Source organism: Camarhynchus parvulus, chromosome 1A (genome assembly GCF_901933205.1).
Source record: "Camarhynchus parvulus chromosome 1A, STF_HiC, whole genome shotgun sequence".
Classification (NCBI taxonomy): domain Eukaryota; kingdom Metazoa; phylum Chordata; class Aves; order Passeriformes; family Thraupidae; genus Camarhynchus; species Camarhynchus parvulus.
This window is the reverse complement of record NC_044586.1, coordinates 32,223,043-32,245,246: the sequence shown is the minus strand read 5'-3', so window position 1 is coordinate 32,245,246 and position 22,204 is coordinate 32,223,043. Positions and strand designations below refer to the sequence as shown.

The following is a 22,204-nucleotide window of genomic DNA, read 5'->3' as shown; positions in this document are numbered from 1 at the left end:
TAAAATGTTAAATCTAAGAAGGTTTTAGTTTTCAGGTTTTGTGAAGAGTTTATGCAGTAAACAGAGATTGTCGAATGCCTGTTCAACATTGTAACTGCAGCATCTGTCCTGCCAAGGAACTGAATTTCCTACTGAGACAGGGAACAAAACAGAGGTTCAGAAGTTTGAGAATAAGCAATCCTGCTTTAAAATTCTTCAGCAGTTAATCAGTTGTTTTTCATCTTGAAATTGAAGATGCTAAAATGACTTTAAAGGTAAAACAATATGATTCAAGTGGAACTGTAAGGGTACTGTTTTCAGTTCATTAGAATTATGCATTTCTTTTCTCACCTTTCATACTCAAAGTGCTGGCAATCCCACTATATACCTTTGTTGAGTATTCTCTTTTTAACTCCCTCTCTGGAAGAGATGCCTTAGGAGGTCACTTTCTTGTGTTATAATAAAAATAATGTAATTGGCTTACTTGAAATCAAAAGGAACCTTGTCTCCATTCATCTCAAACTGTCTGGCTTTACAGATATTGAATTCAAATACAGAAGACAGTATAAGAGGAAGAAGCTGAGTGATAGTGTTAAATTCAGGCACTTCTGGGGCCTTTCTGTTCTTGGACAGTATTCATTCTGAGATCATAAAAGCATGTATTGCTTATTTGCCAAAAACATTCTTATTACCATTTTCCTTCCACATGCAGAAGGGCATCCTGAGGTTAAGCTGTGCTGAAATAGTAGATCCTACACTTGGTGCTAAGCATCTAATGACCCATAATACACAAAATAATAATAATGTTTGTTTCAGACAAAGTATATTGCTAAGAACCTTGTAGAAAATTACAAGGCCAAAGGAAGGAATATGGGAAATTCCCAGCCTTCACATATTAATATTACTGTGTGGGATTTTATTGCTCAAGCAGAAGATACTTTAAAGTTCAAAGACACAGCCACATTCAATGGCAATTGGAAAGCGGTGTTCTGAAATTGTGTTTTTATAGAGTTTTGAGAAAGCTGCTGAAAGGGATCAAACTCATCTGAAGCTAGAGTATGAAGAGATATTTTGGATGGAAACTGCAGAAGGAATTCTAGAAAATACAGATTTAATTCTGGAGTACTCCCAAGTATAAAGCTCTGTAATCTGGGAGAGGCTGCAAATGGGTCTGTAGGACCAGCTGATGAGTGTGAAAGGGCTATATCTGGAATTGTTCAGCGTTGTTCTCCAACTGGACTTTTATGTACTTATTTTTCTGACTACCAGCATCAGTGAATGCATAATCCAGGGGCAGAAATGGCCTCGCTGGGATTCCAGGCAGAAGCTTCATGGTAGTCCAGGCTAATACCTTATTTTCCTTTCTCCCCTACATTTCCAAACCAACAGTGACAAAAATCATTATCTGATTGCTATTACCAACCAGGATCAGGAGCTAAGGGAAGCTGTAAAGCAGCTATATCAAAGTACCGTGTCATTAGAAGGACCTTCAGAACAGAGAGCAGCATTTTTACATGAAGGAAGAGCAGGTCTCACAATGACAACAACATTTTCACTAGAAGGTTGAGGAGGGGATGTATGCTGCTCCAATCTCTTTGCTTTGTTGTGCTCACTCCATGTAGAGCTAGAAGATTTTGGTTTCCAGAAGCATCAGAGAAAGATGTATTTTTGAAAAGGGGAAACAAAGGTTTAGGAATAGTGGACCAAAAAGAAAGGGATTAGCCATTTTCTTTAATTTTTTTCCTCTATCACCTTTTAAACACTGATTTAAACCATGTCAGAGATTACCATAGTAACCACTTAACCTCTTTTCAGAGCCTGTTGTTTTTCGTTTTAGTTCAACAATGAGCTTAAACTGATATTGAAGCACTTTGCATTGTACCTGTGCCAGGAATTAGCACAAAATACCCTAATCACAGTTAGAATCCAGAACATATGTTCAGTTCAGAGGTATTAGACTTTTATTTAGTTTATGCTAATGTTTCAAGAGGTAGAGTACATGAATTTAGGAAGGATACCAAGTGTTATTTCTTGGCTAAATGGACAACAGAGATAATTCAGTCCTACAATTTCCTGTTCTGTTGTATCATGTAAGTCAGCCTTTTACCAAAGGCCAAAGAAATCCCTCACAGTGACCGATGTGTTGTTACTGTGTTACAGGTAACACAGCAGGTAAATTTTGTGCACCTGCTCTTCTCTCCTCTTCCTTTTCTGTGGCCTTCTGCAGTTTACTTTGTGCTTGTCACCATCATAACTAGAGAAGCATTCAGGGGTTTCCTGGCTGGCTCACTCACTAGAGGGATGGAGGGCTACTGTAGTTGTTTTGTGCCTTTTCAGAGTATGTTTTTTTCTGTAGAGGGCTGGAGTATGATCACTGCAACAGAATTACTACTGCTGTGTCATTAAAGCAGAACACAAATCACTTTGAGCTACCATCATTGGTGCACAGATGAAATCTATTTCCGATATCGTTTTGGATCCAGATATGTTCTCTATGTGCTTCTTGCTGGCCTAAAGCTAGAGTAAAACATGTACCTGAAACTGAATCCAGTGACATGGAGGTCAAGATACTTTCCTTGACAATTATGTCTGCAATCACAATTGCAGAAACAATGTCAGAGACAGAGGCTTCCTAACTAGCAGTGAGAGAGTTAAAAGTGGTGTTTGGTTGACCACATGCGTTTGCCCACAACAGAATGGAATTGGGAGGTACTGCAGCATCCACTAACACTGATAAAGGCAGCTGCATTTCAGAACCCTTCTCTTTGCCTTTCTCCTCTTGTGGCTGACCTTGAGTTCAAATGTCTTCTTCTTAGCCAAAGAGCTTGCCATAAAATTCTGACTCAAGTCATTCCCTGTACTATTACCCTTATGTGGCGTTTACAACTTGCTTTTGGTGCCACTGGTATAGAACATGGCATTGCAGCTTCTCAGTGCTGTGGCTGGCAAGGGGCAGACAGCGCCTGAGCTTCCCATCAGATAGTTAATATTAGGTGCTACTTAAATTATTTCTGGATGTCTTAAATCCAGTTATTTTACCTCTGTTTTTTCATATCTTCTTCAGTAACTGTGAAAATTAACAGGAGGACCTCTTGTTAATGAGTGGTGCCTCAGCTTCAAAACTGGCAGCAGCTCATTTTTGTGGGAGTACCCTGAGGTCTGCAGCTGACATCTCCTGTCTGTTAATGCCCAGCCCAGATTTAGGAGTGGATTATGCTGAGATTTTACTCACTCAGATTTGCATATTAATTATCAGGAAAAACATTAATTTTCTGTGATTTTTTTAGAGCAGACAAGTTTTCTATGACATGTGGGTCATTTATATTAGAAAACATTTTCTTTCTGCAAAAAGCCTCCTATTTCAAAAAAATCTTTGTTTGCTTTAGAAATAGTGCTAGTTCCTATCAATTAATTTAGACATTTCTCTAAATTAGGTGGTATTTGCCCTGAATCTGGAGGACTCCTTGGTCTTCAAGGAACATTTCAAAGAATGTCCTGTAATTGAACTCAGTCTAGGAAACAGGCAGCGTCCTGGAGCTAATAGTGTTCTCCCAGTGCCAACTTGGGAGGAAAGTGGCACAAGGAAACCCCCTTATAAGCTTGAAAGTTAGACCTTGCTTGGTTTTGGAACAAGGAGCTAGAAACTCAATGATTCTCAGCCCTCAGCAATGTTTGTTATAGGCAGCTTTGCACCTCTACTGGAAAACTCTTAGAGGGTCTTTAAAACCAGAGTTTGAAAGTTTCTGATTTTAAGACAGAAGTAGGTGAAGAAAATAACACATCCTTTTATAGTTTTGGCAATACTTGATCTCTCTTTAAAATGTGTACTTTATTTTTTACTTGAATTTTACTGGATTCTACTCAGTTGCTTCAGTAGATGCAAGCAATTTAATACATGATGCTTGCTCTTTTCTACATTACTTACTCACAGTAATCAAGTCATGTCCAATCCTCTTTTCAGAAAGCTGCAGAAATTGTTCTCACATGTTTTTCAAAATCAGGTTTCCATTTTTCCAATAAGAGTTGTGACTTTTTACCTTCTTTGTCATTTTCAGCATCTAAAAAAAAATTTATGTACACAAGAGCTGTGTGCTGTGTGCTTTATTTCTTTGGCAGGCAGACCGAGTCACAGCCTCTTCTGATCATGTCCACTATTGATTGTTTTGCGCAGCATTGCACTAGCAGTTCATGGTCTGTAGCTTATAACCCTGAATCCTCAGCAGGAGGTATTGCTTTGTAAGATACCTTTCCTGATTCAGAAGATACTTACAAAAAGTCTGGAATTCTGTGTCTTAGACTGTAGAAAATTTGCTTTCGGCTGTATGAAAATGTCCTCTTTGTAACTGCTTACAGGTAATTGATTAAGAACTTTCTTTTTGACCAACCTGTTGCATTACTATTTACTGTTATATCACCTGCCTCCTTTGGCAGAAAAAAAATCTTCCCCACCTATAAAAAACAGCAGCAGACCTTGAATGGCAAAAAGAAAAAAAATGTGCATTCTTCCTTCATCAAGCAAATTTCCAATCTTACCAAAGAGGGAATCTGGTTTTAGTTGAAAAGACCTTTCTTTTTCCATAAAACAGTGTGACTACCCATTCATAATATTTTATATCCTTTAAATCAACATTATTACAACTTTTATAAATTCTTCTTTTGTTTCATCTGTGTTTGATTAAAGACAAAAGACTGATAGATACCACCTTTATCGTATTTGGCCTTTTTTGAGTAAGGCAAGTAAAACTTTAGCACTTTTTCAGCCTTATTTCCCTTGTGGTCTAAGATTTATTAAACAGGAACATCATTAAGCCAGAGATCTTATGATAAGTGCAGTCTTCTGTCCTAGATTTTTAGCTAACTGCAATGAACTCTTTATTGAAGAGATTAATACAATTGAGTGTGTCGTTCTGATTACTGTGATGACCTTTGATGAGCTGCCTTGTCTTCCTAAAGAATGTGTTAAGAGACTTTTTCAAAGTGAAATAGTGAGGAGAAGTAGAGTTACAAAAGAGGAGCTTGCCACTATATATTTATCTAACACTTTAATATCTTTCAGTAGTTTCATAAAAATAAATGTTTGAATGCTTAGTTTAAGAAGTGGATATAAGCCTGGTAAGGGTAAGTCAGTAGATTTGAAAATGTAACACTGGTTTGAAGGACCTCATTCTTGAACTGAACACAAATATTTAATATGCTGAACTTAAGAAATGTAATGCAAGACATTGTGGGAGATATGTATTAGTTTCTTCATTTCAAGTGGAACCAAAGACAAAAATACTGAAATTATCTGAGAGAGTATTTTACATATTTCTGATTTCCCTCAAACTAGGGAGCACTAGAGCAGGAACTTTTCTGAGCTTTACAGCTTGCCTCTTTTCCAGCTGCATGTGCTTTACCCTACCTCATGTTTAGGCAATTCCAATGCTCCGGAAAAATCTTCAGTACAAAAATCAGTAAAAACAGGACAATGTTAGAAAACTTTCTAAATGAAAAACAGTGATACAGAAAGGGACTTCTAGTCTTGTGTGTGCTTGTAGCATAAAAGCAAAAAAAGATTATATTGGCTGGGGTGAAATTTTACATGAAAGAAAATCTTCACCTTGATAAATTACAGGTGGAGAACTGTCTTGCTATAAGTCTTCACCTATCAGCTGTCAACTTAGATCAGCTGTCTGTGGTTTTCCCATTAGCAAATCCGGTTCCTTTTCATCTTGCTGTGCCAGTCCTCGGTGTGCAGCCCTTTTAAGGTCCCTGCTGCAGTGCAGTAGGCATCCTTGTTTTCCTGTGTTGCTAAGTTGTCTTTGTGTGAAAATAAAGGCACAGGATCCTCAGATTCTTGCCCTGTTCAGGGAAGCCCTTGAGCACATGGTGGGTCATCATGTGTTCTCTTTGGCCTGCCCCTGGCTAGCCAGCGAGCTTCTAGTTTTAAAACAATGCCAGTATGTGTTGCCTCTTTCCTAATTGCCAACTTAAAAGATTTTGGAAGAGGCTGCTTTGTGATGGGGGTCATGGAAGGGTGCTGGAGGTAGTGCTTGGGGATATTAGGGAGGAACATGAAAGCTGAACTGGCTCTGCAGCAAGCAAGAGAGGAGAGAAAGGGCATCAGTCAGCATTTATTTAATGGCTTAGTAGTAGGTTTTATTGTCTTAGTAGTTTGTTGAAGTTTCAGGAAAGGGAAGAAGATGGCTGCCTGTGAAGGTAATCCATGAATTCCACTGAATTTCTCTTTATGGTTTTTGCAGAACAAATAGAAATGTAATGCTATATGGCTTCAGTAATGGCACTACTGATTTTGCCTCAAAGTCTTTCCCTGATGCTGATGAATTGCAGGAGCAGTTACCAGCAGCCATAGATGATTAGTCATTCCATTATACCAATCATTCCCACTTTTACTGGTTTGTTCAAATCAGCTTGTTTCTGTCTTGGAGTGCCAATAATATATGGTTCAATAATCAATAATGTATGGTTGTTGTAGCAAGGACTGTGTTCATGCCAGGTTTTTCATGCAGTACCACATGTAGTCATACATCTTACAAGGAAGAAACTGCTACTTACTTTGATTCTTAATTGCAATTCTTGACTATCTACTGATTCTATATACTTCTGGATGTGTGCTGTAATGCCAGGTCATAGTCTAAAGCTTTTAATTCAATCACCTTTGGAAACTAAAGACACACTTGGTAGTAGACACTGCATTAACTGAGCATTAAGATGCTCTTACTACAGGAAATTTCAAATAAAGCAAGGGAACTGTAGTGTGGCTTCCTATTACCCTATCACAGGAGGACAATGACTTTCTGTAAAGTGATTGCAGTGCATATATAATATTCTAATAATTAGAGAAAAGCTTTGTGATTTGACTTCTCACAATGTCTGATAAGCCAAGAAAAAAAATCTTTCAAATGTATTACATTTCCTTTCAATGTTGTACTTCAACTACTCACTAGAAGACTAGCCTTGTGACATACTGTAGTTAATAAGTTTTCCATGCTGTCAAAAGTAATAATATTAGTGTGCCATTCAGTTAAATTAATTTTGTTTTGTGCACTGGCCTGCGTAGACATGAGTGACATTTAGAAATATGATCAGGCAGGAGCTGAGGAGAAGCCAAGTGGCAAAACAGAGGGACATGCAATCATTAAAGCAGAGCAGCCAGCTGCAAGCATTTGTGGGTAGGCAAAGAGTTATGGAAAACCAGGCCACGACATTCAGCCATATATGATTCTTTTCATTCATTCCTCCTTTGCTCATTTATTTAACAAATTCATTTTCTTCTTGTTTCATTAAGAACTTGGTATGTTTGGCAGCACGGTCTCTTGTCTGGAAATCAAAGAGTGGAGTTTGGCTAGTCTTTGATTTCAGCTGCCTTCGGCCACAGCACTTCTCATTTTGCAAGAGGCATCTGATTGTGATGCTTTTAAACTGATGACTGTGAAGTGTCATTTTCTACTAATAATAACAGTGTTTTTCCTTCCATTTTCTCTGCTTTTTAGAAAGCAGTAATTGAAGTACTCTTTCTAAACAGTTAAAAAATGTAATAAGTGGACTAAAAGGAGGAAACTGACAAAACCTAGTTTGTTAATTTTTTAATAACATTGGTTCATTCAAATTTATTGCCCAAATTGCTTTCAAGTCCAATTTACCATTATGTTGGGGAATATTACATAGTTATGGCAGTTAAAAGAAATGCAATCCACTGCTTTTTTATACCTATTGCAATAAGAGGACAGAGATGTGTCACGAATTTTTGTTTCAAGTAGTGCTGTTCAGAGGAGGCTGGGGGAAAGAAGGAGAAATAAGTAGATTTTTTTTCTTTCCAGAGAAAGATCCTGATAGGTCTGTTCCTTTTAAGCAAAGGTAAAAAATAGTGCTGGCAAAAAAAATGTTGTATCACAAAGAGTCAGAGTAGGACTGTGGTAGGGAAATCAGTCAAAAGCAATATGCAATTAAACCTTTCTTCTGGCTCTTTCTCACTTATACTTTATAGCATGTAGGCACAGACTGTATGCCTACAGATACCACCTCCCAATACCTTTAATGAATTCACTTCATTTGAAAGAGTATTCTGTCTGCCCTAGAACTTCTCCCTTTTAAAATTGCCTCATGAACCATTACTGTCTGCCCCAGAACTTCTCCCTTTTAAAAATTTGCCTCATGGACCTTTACTTCTATTTCTGTTTTCTCTTTGCCTAATATCAGTCTCCTTTTCATATCTTCTTTAGCCTGTTGTGACTGTTAGTCCCTTTTCTACAGGGTCCAAAGCGAGTCCTACAGATCTTTGCCTTGAGAATTCTGTTCTATCCAAGGTCTCATGCTATAACCTATTTCACTTTTCTGCTTGATTTACGTGTTAGATGTCTTGTAACTGCATTTACATTATCAGGGGCTTCCTTTTGGGGCCAAGTGTGCACATTTTAAGAGAGTATAATCTATGAAGACTCTTCGAAAAGAAAAAGTTAGTAAAAGCAAACAGGAGAGACTTTTGATCAGACGTTCTGTACTTCCGTTTTGTAAGACAAAACACAGACTGGTCACAGAGTAAGGAATCGTGCAATAGGGCGCTTGTCTGTTCATATTTTATTGTTTTAAAATAGTTTCTTTAAAGTTGCAGTAGGTGCAATCATGAAGATGGTTCTGACTTCTCTCCAGAGGCTTTTAGCACTTACTTACTTCCAGCTTGGCTGCTGTGTTCATGGGCATGACATTTTTTCAGACAACAAAGGAATTACTCTGCTTGTCAGATTAATGGTATAGCTGTTAAAGCCCTTAGGTTTATATTGACTGGATGTATAGATAACATTTTGCAAGTCTGAAACAGGTACTTCTGCAATAAGCCTTTTGCCTGAAAGGGTTGGGGGAGCTCTGCCTCCCCTCTCTGCTCTTGGTATTTTATCCCAAAAGTAGTGCACAGATTTGGGGTACATTGGTACTTGGTATGCATACATATTCATGTGATAGTCTCCAACGTGCCATAAGGGCTGACACGTTAGCTCCAGCTTTTCTTCCCCTTCCTTATCTTTCCCTGCTGCACCACCTATTTCTAGCCTGCTTCTACAAACTGAGGACTAGGAGTTTCTTGCTCACTTCCCACTCCTTTGCCTAATTGTGGCAGAATCATCTTCATATTGTGGGGTTTTCTCAACCCTGATTTGCAAATATAAGAGGAAAAGATTCTTTCTTTCCTGATTATACCTATTGCAGCTTTGAAATGCTCTACTTTGTTCCTTAGCCATGTATTTATCAAAAATGCAGTGTCTTTGTAACTAGTAATGTCAGACAGCTGTGGTAGCAATAGAATTTCGTGTTTACTGGTTTGTTGGGCACCCTTTCTTTTTTCTTGATTGCCCTTCCCCAGTGTGATCCCTGTTTGCTCTATGGGTAGAGGAGCAATGCTTTCATAATTCTAAATCCCAGCTATGTATATAGGTTCCTAATTCTACCCGCTTGCTACTGTGGCTTAATTGAAGCTGGGACCAGTCTATGTCATCAACTTCTGCAACCATGTGGTTCTGTCACTGGTATTGTTGTGGCACCTTTTGAGGCTTAGTGTAATCAAGCCTTACATGCCAAGAAAAGGAATTTGATGGATTCAAGATCTCCATGTGCAGACGGCATGTGGTGGCCTGAAAATTGTATGAAGTCCATCAGTGTGGGAATTGGGATTAGAGATTCTGTCCTTACAGTTTACCTGGGTTTCCTGAGTTTGGAAAACACTAATTTAGCTCATAACCCACAGTTGTGCTGTCCCTGTTTTCTCCACAGAGTTTTAAAACATTTTGGTAGCTATGAAAACTAAACAGTGAACATTACAAGCTTCCATTGTAAATATTGATTAGGGTAAAATGGTATTATTTGGGGTCTTTGCCCATAAATCACATCATATTGTGTTTCTCTCAGGCTTACGCAAATATTCACAATCAAAACCAGGTACCAAAGTTGAGAACCAACCCCGCTGTGTTTATGTTCTTCCAATACTGATTGTTTTTGAGTCTTATATCCAATTAGGGGAAAGCATATGGTGCTGTGGCTTGTTATTTTGGTATTGTTTTACTAAGAGAACTGCAAGCATCAACTCTCTCATAGCATCTTCCACAAAAATGTAGAGAATGTTTACATTAACGACATAGATATGTCTGTTAGAGATTCTGCAGTACAAATGAGAGTAATCTGCACAAAAAGCATTTTTTTTCTGCAGCTCATTAGGAAAGTGTCCTGTCGAGGCAAACATGATTACTGACAAGTGGGAGAAGAGGCACAAAACAGGCAGGAGCCACTTAAGAGTCATTTCTAAAAAGTCCAGGTTCTCAACAAGACTAAAAATAGCCTTTGCTAAGTTGAAGAAGTGTTAGCAGCATTGTCTCTGTCATTTATGTTCTGCTCCATTGCATCCTCTTTAAAAGTAATGAAGTTATGAAGTTGCTTAGATGGAGAGAATCTTTTGATTGGTGTATAAGCATTATACATGGATAGGTTAATGGCTATGAAACTCCCAGCTGGAAGTTTCTAACACTAACTTACAGTTTCCATCAGAGATCAAAGTAATTTACTAACATAAATTATTTATACACAGGGCTGAAAGAAATTAATAATAACAATAAGGCATCTCCATGGGCTAATCACCATACCAGTAGCACTCATCTGTACCGGGTAGCCCTGCAGGGGTTTGTAATTATCTCCTGCAAACCACACCTAGTGATTGGGTTTTTCAGCTTCATTGCAGTGCTGCCACTTCCAGTGCTTCGCCTGACAAATACTTTTTGAATTTTTAAGAAAAAAGAGTTGCAGTCATGCAAAGAAAAAAGATTACAAGTACAAGAAGTTGTAGAAATGCAGTTGATATAGATTTTCATACCAACAAAAGAAGTGCTAAACCTGATTCTGGAGGCATTTAATGAGGTGCCTACATTTTTACTTCAGGTTATTCACTGGAATTAGCCCATCATCTGCTGCCATTTCCCATGGCTTCCTGGTGATCTATGGAAAACTGGCTGTTTCCGTGATGCTGCCTTCTTTGTGTTTCCTGCAGCTAAAATTACATTAAAATGGGCTAAAAGAAGCATTAAACACCCTCTTAAAATTACTCTTCTGTATAGACAATTACAGTATTTGCACAGAAGCATAACATGATTACAAACAGAAATGCTAGTGAGACGTGATGGTCTCTGTGGCAATGGCTGTTGAGTTTAAAGTACTTCCTTCAGCTACTGCTGATGGACTCAGATCAGAAGCAGCAATCCTAACGCTATTTTATGCTTTCTAAACACACTCTTGTCTCAACGCGAGATTAAAAAAAAAAAAGCCACCCAAAAAAAAAACCACCAAAAATTGAAACAAACAAAAGCTAAAAAAGCCCTTACAAATATCCACTGAAAGGAACAATTAGAAGCATTAGAAGCGTGGTATTGATTTAAAAGGGGGCAGAAGTTCCTATGCTGCTACAACTAAGGCTCAGCCTAATGAATCTGGAGGTGAGGCAGAGCCCTTGAATATTGGGTGATACGTAGGTACAGAGATCTCTAAGATGGAGGGACTAAAATAAGCTTTCACATATACCTTGTTTCAGTCTTTGGAGAGCCCCATGAATCCACAGGCAAATTTAAGCCAACTCTACAATGTAATAGAGCAGTGACTGTGGAGAACACCAGGTGGCTGGGTGTCCTGTGATCATGATAACACAAATCAATAAGCAATTGATTTCTTTTGTTCTGAACAACCTGCAAGTGGTAGATCAACTTCACTGTTACCCTATCCAATATGGACTTGCAAAACCAAATGTCAGGTGAACAGGAGCATGTTTTGCTGTCACTGTGCCATTCAAAGCTCAGCTAAAGCCAGGCATGAGCTATGCAAATTGCATGGCTGAAATCTGTATTTTCATGATCTGAATCTGTGCTGGGATTTAGGACAGGATATGCAGTCAGGCAGGAATAGTAAATTCTTTTCATGCCAATGCAGTCCATGTTCTGAAAGACATCTTGGGTTGTTCTAGATATGAGTGATTTTTTTTAATATATTTTTGTCAGTCCTTTTGAACAAGGCAATAATGTCATTCTAGCCCTTCTGGATCAGATAGAGGTCTCTTCCGCAGCTACTCACTTTGCAACCTGAAGAGTCCTAATCTGTTTACATGTTCCTTCTGCAGAAACTGTGTCATATCCTTGCTTATTCCTGCTGCTTTTCTTGGAATCTGTCCCAATTCTACCATATCCTTTTGAGGTGAGGAGGACACCATGAGTTTTCAAGATACTGGCACAAGTGCATTCTTACAGCATTATTTTTATACTGTACAGATTTAACATCATGAGCTATTTGTTTGTTCTGTCTAAGCATTTCTTAACTGCATGTAACTGGGCTTGTTCTGTATGTTTCCTGACCACTGGTGGTTGCTGAGATGATGTCTGGCAGGGAACTGTCTATTACTATCCCTGGATTTCAGTCCCAACTTCAAATAATCAATTTAGAATCTGTCACATTGTATGTAAAGTCCTTTGCACATGGACTGTCTATTCTGTAGGAAATATCCACTGCATCCATGAGCATGTGAGCAAGTTGCTCTCAGTTGTGTCTAAGAAAACACTGGAAGCAAAGAGATATGATCATAAAAATGTACTTTATAGTCTACTATCAGAATAAATTGTAGAAGTAGACATATGCCATTAGAACTAATGCCTTCGAAAGAGAAGTGTGGCTGTCTGAAATTTTTTATTGGTCTGCTTGGTGTAAGCTCATCCTTCTTGTCTCAAAAACATCCTTGTTAGCCCCCGTAGAGATACCATGGGCCTTGAAGGAAAGGAGGAAAGCAGCTTGGATCATCCAACTCATTATTTATATGCAATATCCTCCCTCTCTCTTCTGCAAATTCCTATCTCTTATTCATCCTTTTAAAACAAAGTTCCTGTAATTCTGAACATAATTCAGCTTCTCCCTCTTTGCCAGGACTGTTAGGAAAATATTAAGTGATGAACTGCAAAAGACTGCATTTGGCAGGATCTCAGATGATGGGCTGGAAGGCAAAACCAAATCCTTACTGCTATTCCTTATGTGAGGAGGGATGTACTGTAACATGGTCCTTTCATGGTCTCTATCTGCCTGGCTTTTTTCTCTTCCAACAGACAGGAGACAAGTCTTTTTTTATACTGCATATTTGGTACTTTGTGGGTTTTTTTATACTTTCTGCTTTTATGGCAAAGTGTGACGGGAAAGATCCATATTACTCTTTCACAGCAAACAGCCTAGTAGCTCTGTGTGTGTGTTTCTTAACAGATTTCCACTGAAATGCAGCCTGGAGAAAACAAAACAACAAAAAAACTGGCTTAGTTTAAAGAACAAACAGTATTTGTGGGACCCCTATTGTCAGGGGTGAAATTGTGAAAAGTATCACTTACTTTCTGGCCAGCACATATCTTGTCATTTGGTTGCATACGGGATAGTTGCTGCAACAGATTTGAGATTATCAAGGATTTAATCTGGACAATTTGTGGTAGTTTTCTCAATATTGTTCATTTGAATGTTTTCTTTAGCAGTACAAGTTGGAGACGTAATCCTGCTAATTTTCTGCGGGGCTTTCAAAACTGCATTTTTCCAAAAGGTAAAAAAAATCATTAAAGTAAAACATCATGTCTTGTTTGCCTTCACAGCAAGAGAAGCTGGGTGATATCTGCTTCTCCCTCCGTTATGTGCCTACTGCTGGCAAGCTGACTGTCGTCATTCTGGAGGCAAAGAACCTGAAGAAGATGGATGTCGGTGGACTATCAGGTATGTGTGTGAAAATCTCCTTGAAGATTTTGCAAGTTTGTAAAGGCAGAAAATCAACTAGTTTTCTGTTGGAGGTCTCTTGGCTGAGAAGGTAAGGGCTGTAGCTCCCTGTCTGAAAGATGTTGGTTTTATGTTTTCTTGAAAGTTAGGGCATGACTGAGTATATCAGAACTAATTCTAGCTTAAAAAAAAATCACAAGACATTGCATTCCACTCCAAGACAAGGTCTGAAGTGTTACACGATCAGATGACAGTGCAAGCTCTCTGTGCTTTCCTCCTCTCCTGTTGCCTAGAGATAAATACAGACTATTCAGGCAGAGAAAAAAAATCTGACTACAATTCCTATTGTCTCTTTAATCTCACAAAATGTGAGCATTTCACTGCATTGTTGCAGATAATAGGTAACAGAGGAACTCGCCACAGGTTGCCATGCTGACTGCTGTTTGAGGTGCTAGGAAGATTGTTTCTGCGTTTGAAGGGCTCAGGTGTGATTGCTTGCACGTGCAGAGTTAGAGGTGCTCTGCATTTGTGTGCGCAGCAGAAATCAAAATGACAGCCTTGTGTGTGTGGTAGGCAGTGGGGCTGATACATCCAATGTGCTCAGTACCTGCCACCAGCCCTGGCAGCCTTTCCAGGGGCTGAGGCTGTGCACACTGTGGGTGACAGGGTGTGTGCCACCTCTGAGGGACGCACCTGGGCTGTGTCCCAGCAACCTGGTGCAGCTCCCTGTAGGTTTCTGTTCGCTGCTGCATCTGGAATTTGGACACAAATTACTGTATAAATTGCCAATTAGTTGAGACCAAATTAAATAACAAGATGCTTTATAAGGTGAGGTCTCTGCAGGAGATTTTTGGTTTGTATGCCTTCTGTTTAGAAGAAACAGTTGCTACCCACCATTGAGAATGAGGCTGTTTCCAGCACAGTTCTAGGACTGAAAACTTTTACAGCTGCCCCTCACCCAAAGATGATGTAATTTCTCATTTTGATTTAGCAAGTGACAAGAAAAAAAGTGTTTTGCTCTTACTTTTTTATAATCTTAGCACAAGGTAATAGCTATATGCAAAATAAACAGAAAGGGGAACTTACTTCAAGCAACTGTGAAGTTTTTATTTACCACTCTTGATGAATAACTGGAGGACCTTGCCATAGTGTGGGGAAACTGAGTCTTCTATCGATAACCAGTTATTTTTTGGCTTTTGTTTTACTTGCATCTGAAGTCATCCTCTGCACAGCAACAGACATAAAAGTGAAGGACATACAAGTGTTGTTGTAGTCATTGTTCAATAAAGTCTGGCCTTTTCTTGTCCGCAATGGACACTCAATTAAGACACACCACTAATAGTTTCCCTAACACTCATAATGAACAAATTGCAAATTAATGTTCATAAGCACATTTACTGCTAATGGTTTCCTAATGGAAGATTAGGTTCTCATAATGACAAAGCATGGGGATTTTTGACTGAAGGTTAGCCCTGACAGCCAGAGCATCTATATCTTTTTCCAAACTTTGTGAGAAATGTGATAGATTATGGGTACTCAGCTTATAAGAAACGAAAGAGAGGGGCAAGGGAAGCACTAATGAACTGAAGAGCAACAAACTTCAGATGGAAAATACAGTACATTGTGTTGGAAATAACTATGAGGAAATGAATGGACTTAATCTCCTCTGTCTGAGGAGATCTGTTCTGAGGCACAGAGATGACATTTAAATTTCTAGGGCAAGAGAGATTTTGATCTCCGTTTTTAGGGCCATGCCAAACCTGAAACATCATGTTCTCTTGGAGACAAACAAACCCAATGGGGATACCATAGTTGTAGCAGGAATTCAAAAGTCACTGACAGTGATAAGTGGCAGTTAGTATGGTATTCCTGGGGTAGTAATTATAGATGAAATAATGTTGGTTTAAAGTAGATCCAGTATGTTTCATTAGGGAATTTATCTTTTGAATAAATTATGCGAGAACAACTTTGGAAACCAAGCTGAGATTCTGTTGTTATTATTCACACTAAATATTACCTACTCTCTAAGTGCTAACGAAGGTGACAGGATTTTATCTTGATTAGCAAATATTTCTCCCTGGTTTTTCTGTAGATACTAAAATGTCTTTTCATATTACAAAACTGAAAATTTAGCATGACAGTGAAGGTGGGAAAGGTTAACAATCAAATGTGAGCTCAAACTGAGTATTACCTATATATTCAACAGCACCATTAACAAGAGGTGAAAATGCTAGCTGACACAGATGGGGGAAACAAATCTTAGCAATTTGTCAGAAATAGGCAAAAAATACCTTTTGTTGTTGTTGTTTTGAATTTGGGATATATATTTTAGTTATTCTTTCCTATTTTTGAGAAGATGCTGGAAAAGCAGAATGCAGAAGTTTGGAAAGGGTTCTGTTTTTCACTTGCACCCATCCTTTATGTCTCTGAGGTTTACCTGCCTCACAGAGAGAAGGTGCAGGGCCCTGACTCCTGCAGAGGGAGCGCTGACAAGCATTCACAGCACAGTGAGGGGCAGCTTTGTGGCTTCCTTCTGGCTGCTTCTCTCCACATCTCAAGTATTACTGCTGCTACACCAGTAAATATCTGCTATACCTCTGCACCTCAACGACGTGGGAGGTTTCAGCATTTACATTATCTTTAGCCCAAATAAAAAGAACCAGTCACTGTGGCTCAGTAGTCATCTGAACTTCTGCCACTCTACATAAATTTATTAAATCCATAATTGTGGTCAATTTGGCGTAAAAACATGCTTGATTTTATTTTATCATGTATATTTACGTTATGCAGATAGAGAGAGCCCTGCTACAAAAGTAAGAGAGATTGAAGTATATTGAGAACATTACCTTTCCTAGCATTTTTACAGGGCCTCAGCTGGTAAACCTTAATCTTCCTAGTCAGCATCTATATCGTATTTAATGGTTACTACAGCTGCTTAAAAAAAAAAACACTTTATAAAAGCATTTATCACCAGCATTTTTCATAGATTTCATTAGCAGTCAAAAGCCAAGCATGAATTACTTTGGAAACAGAAAATAAAACACAACAAACTAATCATCAAATTCATTAGACTTACTATAACAAAACCATATCACCCATCTGAGTAATAAACTCCCAGGTCTTAAACTTAATTTCAACATCAGGCTGTGACTAGAGCAAACCCTGGTTCAAACAATGAAACTATTTAGCCTGAGCTCATCAAGTCACTGCAACAAGTGGAAATTATTATTTCTGGTGAGCAAGGGCCTCTGGCAAGCTATTATGCATATTCTAAAATGGCATTGTAATTATTTAAATTATATTGAAATGCATTGCTAATGAATCTGACATCTGGAAGGTGATATGTCAGAATTAAGGATACAAAGCACTTATTTTTTTTATCTGAACTTGGTGGTCTTGGATTGCTTTATAAGCATACTTCACCTAAAATGTCTATGAGACTTAGAAGCTTAGGTCTTACAGGAAACCTAGACTCCCAAGGTAGTCCATTGCTTTTGTTTTGTTTCAATTTCATTTAGGTGATTGGCAGAATTGGAAGATTTCAAAACCAGTTTGTGGTTTAATCTCTCCAAGCAGTCCTTAGATACATAATCCAACTAATTCCTTGATAAGGGCACAATGCAGCTCACCAATGCAGCTCACCATTCAGCTCACAATGGTTGTCTGTTAGTAATGGTACTTCATTAGGTTTATGATCCCTTCTGCTTCAGAAAAGGACAGGAATTATCTGCAAGATAATTCATCTGAATATCTCTGTGAGATATTCATCTACATCAAAGTAATACTGATTTCTGATACAGATGTAAATAAGTATGAAACTTTATTTTAAATTCATTTTAATCTTATTTGTAGTTGTAATTTTAACTTAATTTTTAAAATGAAATTGATTGTGTAACCCTCAGTGCACTTGAGTAGTAGCTACATGTGGTCTGTGGGATAAATGTGGTGCTTCTTTTTACTGCATGGGAAAATATGAAACACATACACACGTTTGTACAAGCAGTTCTATAGATTTCCATCTCTTTAGCCATACCCTCCATTTGTATTCAGTTTTGTTCCTAACGTAAAATAAAAACTTCCATTTCACCTTCCATCAGCTTTCCCTGCTTTGACTAAGCCAGTCGCTGAAATAAATTACCTGAATACCTTGAAAAGCATTTTCCCTCTAAACCTTCAGGTGTGGCTGGGGCTGGCTCTTAAACAGACTGTTGTTATAAGGTGTTTGGCCACTCAGGCCCTTCAGTTTGAGTGCCTTATTTTGGTTTTGGTTTGGGTTTTTTTAAGAACATCAGTGGCTCTGTATATTACGGTGAAATACTGGTTTGTATCAAGAAGTCAGCCTTAATAAGTGTAAGCCTTAATGCATTTTGTCATCTTTTCAGAATTAATTTCAGTATGGTTTATTCCTTCTAAAAATCTTTGAAAGGAAATGTGATTTTGTTCTTTTTGTATTATTTCAGTATGCTTAGCTTTTAGTGAGTATATTTACCAGGAATGTATCCTAGAAGCAAGCAATACACCCTTCCCTTATGTCCTCAGCACTGCTGCCTCTCAGCGCTCCCCGGTTTCAATGGGGAGTAGATGCACTAGCTGGCATGGGCTCAGATATTGAGTTTAGGAATTGTTGCCAAGTAACAGATACTGTAGCAGACCCTAAATTGCGCTATTTAGTGGAAATTAATGCTTAGAAAGAACTGCAAGGAGAATAGGATTGTCATTGGATCCATGTGCTCTTCCTTCTGCAGAAAGCTGCAGATAGAGTTGTGAAAAGAAAGCAGCCCATAATCGTGCCCATTATGTGTGGAAGCTAATCTCAGCATTTACGAGTTATAAATAGAAAATACACAGCACCCCTTTGTGTCTGCCAAGTAAATACTCTGAACCATCTCTGGGGACCAAATGGTTCCCTAGCAGGAATACAGCTAGTTGTCTGCAATTCAAAAGATTGCATTCACATTCAAGAGGCTTGGTTCAATGTCTTACTTAAAAGAATTGAGAAATTAAAAATTATTTAGAGACCAGCTCTTTGGAGACTAAGTGAATGCTCATTATGCAGTCAGGACATTCACTTAAATAACTTCATGAAAACATAAGAAGCCTTAAAAGCTGGCTAACATGAGTGCAATATTATGGGAAAAGAAATACACCCTTAATGTCATGGTCTTGCTATAAGCCCTATTGTAAGCATAACTCAGCAAATATTAAGGGAAGAGAAAACAGCCTTATTAAAAGGTGAAAGTAAAAATAAACAACAAGCCACCACCACAGCTGAATTTTCAACTAGCCTAATCCTAAGGAATCCAGCAGAGATCAGTGCCAACAAATATTTTAAGATGTCTGTTTAATGTGAAGGATTTCTACATCATCTAACACGTCATTCTCTACTACACCAGCAGAACTTCCAACAGCAGATGCCGCAGCCACGCTCTCACACCACCGTCTATCACACTTGCAAAGCGGTCGCACAGCGTTGCACTAAATTCATTGTGGGCTCCTACAGTGGTGATGGGATCAGTCAGCAAATCTCCATCACATTAAAACCTCTCCTGACTGAAAGAACATTCTTGTTGTTGACATCTTCCATAACACTGGGCAGTAGGTGGACAGTTGCTTGAAGTGGTCCTTCCTCAGTAGTTAAGGTATGAGGGAGTTGTTTCTTTTAATCCCAACTCATCAAGCCTTTGACATCAAGCCATCTTCTTCCTCAATTTAAAAGCTGAAGAAGGAAGTGCCAAAATCAACATATGTTCCAAAGTACAATGTATTCCTCATGGAAGCTATGCTAAAGGATACACTGACTCTCATATTTCAGGGCATTTTGGAAAGTCTTAAGAGGAAATTGTCAGGTAACTGACCATTTTGTAGTGAGTCCACGATTTCCACTACATCATATGCTACAACTATTGCACACAACAATATATTGTATTAGATGAACAGTCAAATCTGTTGATTTATTCAAAGAAGCAGAGTCAAATTGTTCTGCTCTTTTTTTTTAATGAGGAAAATGAGGAAAACAAGACCATTCTTTCTGATGGTCAGAGAGTTGTACTTAAACTGTGGGCATTGCTGTAAGAAACTTAGAGCAATCGCTGTGCTGAAAAAGTGCCTTGACTCAATAGCTGTATGAATACCTTCTTGATTTGAGAACAGTAAGGTTATTTCATGCAGACACTGACCAAAGGTACAGGTGGTCAGCACCCAGCTGGCTGGACTCTGCCAGTCAATAGTCATCATTTTCTAGCATTTCTGTTGATTTCCTCCTACTTCCCTTCCTCAAAACAAAGAATATAAAGACTTCTTATTCTTTTATTTCAATAGCCACAACTAAACAGTGCATTTTGTGTTTGTATGCCTGGTTTTTCCTGATTAAATTATAGTAAGTTTTTATTTGGTTGTGCAGTCCCAAAGCAAGTGTAAAGATGTGTGTTAATCATCTCATTTTCATATAAGTAATTAATGCTTTAGGTCTTCAAGTTCCTCAAGAATTTCATAGCAATGTGAGTGGCTGTAAAATGGATGTAGAAATACTGTAGATAGATTCTAGAATCCTCAGGGAAATCAGTCAGTTCTCTTATAAGTAAATTTAATTTCTTTTTACTCTGAAAATTGCAGCCAACATTTGTTTTAATGGGCTTTAAGAAAAAAAATAGAAACTAAAAAAGGAAAATATCTTTTTCATCTTTATATATACATTTTAGATAAGTGCAGAGAAAGTAAGGAAGGTATAAATGAGGCTATTTCCTTTTCACAACAGTGTAAAGTCATAAAGGTTTTTAAGACAGCATGATGAGTGTTTTGTTAGCACTATTGATGCAATTGAAATTTGCTGAGGTTTGTGGCACTGTCTGAAGAACTAGGAACAGTTTTAAAGTTTTTACATTACTTTAAGTCCCACATGCATCTTTTGTTTGTTTAATCCTATGTGGGTAGAAAAATGATTAGTTTTGCAGTTGCTTGTTACAGACCTCCTGCCTCTGTTTCCAGTGTGTAACTCCTTTATGTGCACATGTCAGTGGAAAGAAACATTTCACAAATTAGACCCTTGATCCCAGATTACTCCTGAAAGGAGCAGGGGTTGTATACTAAGAAGGTAACTGCACATTTCCCCTGGTACACTGCTGAAAATGTCTGTGACAATGGAAAATGATGTGCTTCAGCATAAGAAGAGAGATAAGAAAACAGGTGTTTGTAGATCTTGGTCAAAATCATTACGTAAATCCTTTATGGGTCATACGTGTTCAAATCTGTGTGCACATTTGGCAAGTGAAGCTCTCCAATGGCAGCTGCAAGATGCTATTGGGCAAAATGAAAAAGAAGCTTTCCCCTTGCCTGTTCCAAAGTTTATTTTCCAAAACTTAACTAAAGGTGAAAGTCCTGCCTTTTCTTCTATTAATGCAGTTCCCCAAAAAGGTCCTATTACCCCTCTTGAGGTAACAAAAAAGATGTAAAATCTTGTTGCTGAGATTGGGATGCCAAGATTCAGTGTTTCTCATTGTGCCTTTTGTCTCTCTGAGTAGAGTGATATGAATCTCTATGGGGTTCACTTTCCAAATATTCCATTCCTCACTCTCACTTCCATGATGCTATCAATGAGATAGGAAGGGCAGCATTTGAGCCCTGTCTTTTTCCTTCCAGCACAGGTCATGCTGCTTTAGAGCCAGTCATGGGCTGGGGGGGGGCACTTTGTTTAACTGGAGATTACCTGCCAACAAGGTGAAAAAGCAAAGCCCAGAAATGCCATTTTTCCCCAGTAAAGAAGGAATTATGTGGATGGAAGTGAAAATTATCTGGGTTTTATTCTTGGCTATTGGGGTTTTTTGTCTATTTGTTTATTAGCTGTGGAAGTCAACACAGTCTTCATGTGGGTTGTCTTTAGCATGGTTAACATGTATGTGTCACTTGTGTGAAATCTGCAGATGAGTTGAAGGGGAAGGTAAGGCTAGGTATGAATGAGGGATCTACACAAGTAAGCCCTTTATTTAGATACGATTTAAGACAGTGAAGGTGCTAAAAAATTGTTTTACAAAGCTGAAGAGAGGAATCTGGTCCTTTTTTTAAACTCCCTTAACAGTGTAATTCGTTTTGAAGCCAAAACTGGGTTTTCTTCCTCTGTTACACCAACCTTGTTGATAAGATGGGGGAGCTGGCTGTGTTTCTCTCAACTCATGCACCTATCACCAATATAATAAAATAGTAATACTGGTAATATGGAGGGAACAACTCCTGACATTTTGTGGTTATTAGTGCAGTGATTCTAGTCTTCTCATGTTTATGAAGTTATCTTTTTTCTGTCTTCTTGATGAATATGCTATTGCTCATTCCCCACATGAATGCCTTTCAATTCTGCTCAGCTGTCTTCAAGTTTACAAATAGCAACATTTTTAACTCTATTTAAATCAAAGTAATTTCTGTGCAGGGGCTTCTTGCTGCATCCCATTAAATCAGATGTTAATGAAAAAATTACTCAATA

The 22,204-nt window shown here is 38.3% G+C and overlaps 1 protein-coding gene across 2 annotated transcripts in view; it reads left to right on the top strand.

Moving 5' to 3' along the window:
- SYT1 (synaptotagmin 1) overlaps window positions 1–22,204 on the top strand; it is a 333,835-nt gene that overhangs the window by 269,041 nt on the left and 42,590 nt on the right. For both annotated transcript variants that reach the window (XM_030960947.1, XM_030960948.1), the window contains one exon: window positions 13,617–13,734. In XM_030960947.1, coding sequence (XP_030816807.1) covers window positions 13,617–13,734 — 118 coding nt within the window. The remainder of the gene's footprint in view (window positions 1–13,616; window positions 13,735–22,204) is intronic.